General features: G+C 59.4%; 1 protein-coding gene across 1 annotated transcript in view; it reads left to right on the top strand.

Annotated features, from left to right (window-relative positions):
• The window catches only part of LOC104286530 (talin-1-like), a gene marked incomplete at its 5' end in the record, with an annotated part of 26351 nt that overhangs the window by 2965 nt on the left and 19613 nt on the right, over positions 1–3773 (top strand). Inside the window, 6 exon segments of the mRNA XM_009885136.1 lie at positions 1–62; positions 244–424; positions 1121–1234; positions 1570–1678; positions 2180–2388; positions 2439–2537. The exon segment at positions 1–62 is cut by the window's left edge and continues 15 nt beyond it. Coding sequence (XP_009883438.1) covers positions 1–62; positions 244–424; positions 1121–1234; positions 1570–1678; positions 2180–2388; positions 2439–2537 — 774 coding nt within the window.

Raw genomic sequence — 3773 nt, forward strand, 5'->3', positions numbered from 1 at the left:
CACTTTGGACTGGAGGGGGATGAGGAGTCCACCATGCTGGAAGACTCTGTGTCTCCAAAGAAGTAAGTCCTCTAGGAGCAAGTTAGCTGCCAGCCAGAAGTTGAGTGGAGAGCAGGCTCCAGCCAAGCTTGCGGCACAGCGTGTCTGCAGCAAGAGCTGACCGTCCTTCGGCAGCGGCGCTCCTGCAGAGCCTGGTGCTGGTGCCATGGGCATCCCTTAACCCGGTATTTCTCCCCATTTCAGGTCGACTGTCTTGCAGCAGCAGTTTAACCGTGTAGGCAAGGCAGAGCTGGGCTCGGTGGCTCTGCCAGCCATCATGCGGACAGGGGCTGGAGGGCCAGAAAACTTCCAGGTGGGCACGATGCCGCAGCCTCAACTGCAAATCACCAGTGGTCAGATGCACCGAGGGCACATGCCTCCCCTGGTAAGCTCTCCCCTTGCCCACCGTAGGGCAGAAACTCCGAAAGGTGCCCATCAAGCTCGTGTAGACCCATCCATTCGGGTCTGTGGACAGGCGTTGGCTTGCTGAAAAGAGCAGGGGCTTTGTGCCATTGGGCTCGTGTGCTTGCTGGCCTGGCTGAGCGTGCGTCCTCCCGTACCCACTCTGCAAAATTGAGCTACACCCTGGCATTTTCCCCTGGCTGCTGGCTACAGCCTCTCCTTCAGGTTGAGTTGCCTGGAGCTGCTGTGCCTTGCCAGCCCCCAGTGCTGTGGTTGCAGCAGAGCCCTGTGCCTGGCTTTGGTGCCCTCCATGTCCTCTGCAGCTGGAGAAGCACTTGGGAAAGGCCACAAGGAGGCTGTTTTCTTTGTCCCCACTCGGCCTGCTGTGGGGCTTGATGCAAAACCCTTGCGGGGTCTCACTGCATCTGCTTCCCACTCCCTGAGAACTGGTTGACTGTGACACTCGCTTGTACCCACGGTGGGACAGGGCATTTCCCAGTGTGAGGTTGCCAGAGGAGACACCCCCTTTTTGCTAGGTGCACCCCACTTTGTGGAGGAGCCTACCTAGAGCGCTGCCATCAACAGTACGTTGCACCACATTGCAGGGGAGCACATCAGCTGAATACTTAAGCCTACATGTCAAGCCCCTGGCGTACCTCACTCTGTCCTTGTGTTGCAGACTTCAGCCCAGCAAGCCCTGACCGGCACCATCAACTCCAGCATGCAGGCTGTGCATGCAGCCCGGGCCACGCTGGATGACTTTGAGACATTGCCGCCTCTCGGACAGGATGCTGTGAGTGCTGGGTGAAGAGGGGGTGCTGGGGGGACGTCACTGGAGGTTGCTGGCTGGGCTGGGTGAGACTGGACGTGCTTGCAGGAGAGGTCAGCAGCTCCTGGGGAGATCTGCCTGCAATGAGGTGGGGTTGTATCCAGCTCTGGGGGCAGGAGCAGAGAGGATTCTTGGGCACGTTGCCTGGTCAGGATGGGCTGGGGAGTTTTGAGTGGTCACAGCTCTTTCCTTCCTTCCTTCTTCCTTGTCCCCTGTCTCCTGCATCACTCTGTGTGAACATGGGTGCAGCTCCCCACCACTTCCTCTACCATCTCCTGACCCTCTTCTTCTCATTTCAGGCATCCAAAGCTTGGCGCAAAAACAAGATGGATGAGTCAAAGCATGAGATCCACTCCCAAGTGGACGCTATCACTGCCGGCACAGCCTCGGTGGTCAACCTCACTGCAGGTACACGAGGGCCTGGAGAAGAGAAATGCCCCACTGCTGGAAAAGGCTTGGTCTCTCTTGTCTGGCTGAAGGTCACATCTCCTGCCCCCATGAGGAGGACCCAGCCTGCCCCAGCTAGAGCTAAATCAGCCCCAACTGCTGCTAACATGCCTGTAGAGCCAGCTGTGTCCTTGCAGCTTGCCCTGCCTTTAGATGCCCCAGCATCCCTGCCTGTGCCCAGCCCAGTCCTTCCTCCCAGTCCTTGTCTGACCTGTCATCCTCTGAACCAGGAGCATGTTGTCCATCCCTGCCATAGCTCGGGGCACAGCCATGGCACTGTGCAGCTCTCCTTCCACAGACTCTGCTGCCCAAACTCAGCTGATGTGACCACCTTTCAGGCTTAGGAGCCAGGGGGTCTTTTCCCCTGCTTCCAGGAAGGAGGACCACATAAGTGACAGGCTTCGGGATGCTCCTCAAGCATCACTGGAAGCACACCCCATCCCAACTCATCTCCCTGTGCAGGGGATCCAGCTGACACAGACTACACTGCTGTGGGCTGTGCCGTCACCACCATCTCTTCCAACCTGACGGAGATGTCCAAGGGTGTGAAGCTGCTGGCCGCGCTGATGGAGGATGAGGGAGGGAATGGACGGCAACTTCTGCAGGCAGCCAAGAACCTGGCAAGCGCCGTCTCGGACCTGCTGAAAACGGCACAGCCCGCCAGCGCTGAGGTGGGGGGCAGGAGAGGCTGTTGGTGCTGCTTTTGTCTCATTCCTCACAGCCTCGCCAGAATCTCCTGCAGGCTGCCGGCCTCGTGGGCCAGACCAGTGGAGAGCTGCTGCAGCAGATCGGGGAGAGTGACACCGACCCCCGGTTCCAGGTGAGTGCACCCAGCAGTACCCAGGGACACCCCTCTCCCTAAAACCATCAGTCTTTGTACAGGACCTGGCAGGAGGGCTCCAGGCTGAAGCTTGGCCAGTGCCCGGTGGTGACTTTGCTGAGGGAGGGGACAGGCCATTGCCCATCTCTGTCCCTAGAGCCGCTGCGATATAACACCTCTTACCTTGTGGATTCCCATGTAGATCCCAGAAAGCCGGCGTCCTTGGATCCTGCCTGCCTCTGACCCAAAGACGGTAAAAGGGAGCTGTAGGCATGGCTTGGTGGTCCTTGCCCTCTCCGGTGTGAGGGCTGTTCCTCTGGTGACGATCAGTTGAACTCTTTGGAAAAAGGGCTCTTCTCAAAAATCTGCTTTTTCTGGTGATGGGCTCTCAAGAAGTCCATGCACTCGGGTCGCCGCTCGGGCGAGCGCTGCCGAAGGAGTCCTCCCTCGCAGCCGCCCGGGCTCCTGCCTGCTGCTCCCTGCCCGTGGGAGCTGCCTGCCTGCCTGCCCCCGTCACAGACCCAGGGTGGATGGAGCCTCGAGGGGTGGTTTGCTTTGGCTGAGCTGACTTCCAGCTGGCTTGCTTTCCCACGACTCCTCCTTCCAGCACAAGGGAGGTAGCACACCATGCTGGGCAGGAGGATCCTGTCGTAGTATAGATCAAAACAGGCTCCAGAAAGAAGGAATTTTCTGTTCACAGCAGCCACACAGCCTCAACGTGAGCAGAAAAGCCTGGACGGAGAGCCAAGGGGAGCAGAAAAGCTAGCACCGGGCAGGGAGCCATGCACGGCCAGGCAGCAGTGCCAGGACAGAGAAGCCCCAAGGGGCAGATCTGGGACCTGGAAGACAATTTGCACACCTGCAGTGGGATGCTCTGCCCCGCAGCTGCCAGACCCGAGTGTATCTACTTCCCTCCTTGGGCTTGGATGCTGCAGTTTGGGGACTCTGGAGCTGGGTGCATGCACTCTCTGGTCTCTCCTGTCTGGGAAGGTGGCGGATGGCAGCGGGGAGTAGTCTTGGCTTGGAGGAGGCAAGGGGGGGCTGTGATACTTCTGGCTTAGTGGCTGGAGGAGGCTTAGCCATCGCGGGGTGCAGGGCTGCTCGCCGCAAGCGTGCAGGACGGTGGAGGATTGCCGGTGTGACAGGCAGGGAGTGCTGCCCTGCCTACCATGGTCTTTGCCCCAAGCATTTGCTGCCTGGCGCTGGTGCTGCCTGTTTTCCACCGGCAGCGTGCCA

This window comes from Charadrius vociferus, unplaced genomic scaffold (assembly GCF_000708025.1).
Source record: "Charadrius vociferus isolate BGI_N301 unplaced genomic scaffold, ASM70802v2 scaffold990, whole genome shotgun sequence".
NCBI lineage: Eukaryota > Metazoa > Chordata > Aves > Charadriiformes > Charadriidae > Charadrius > Charadrius vociferus.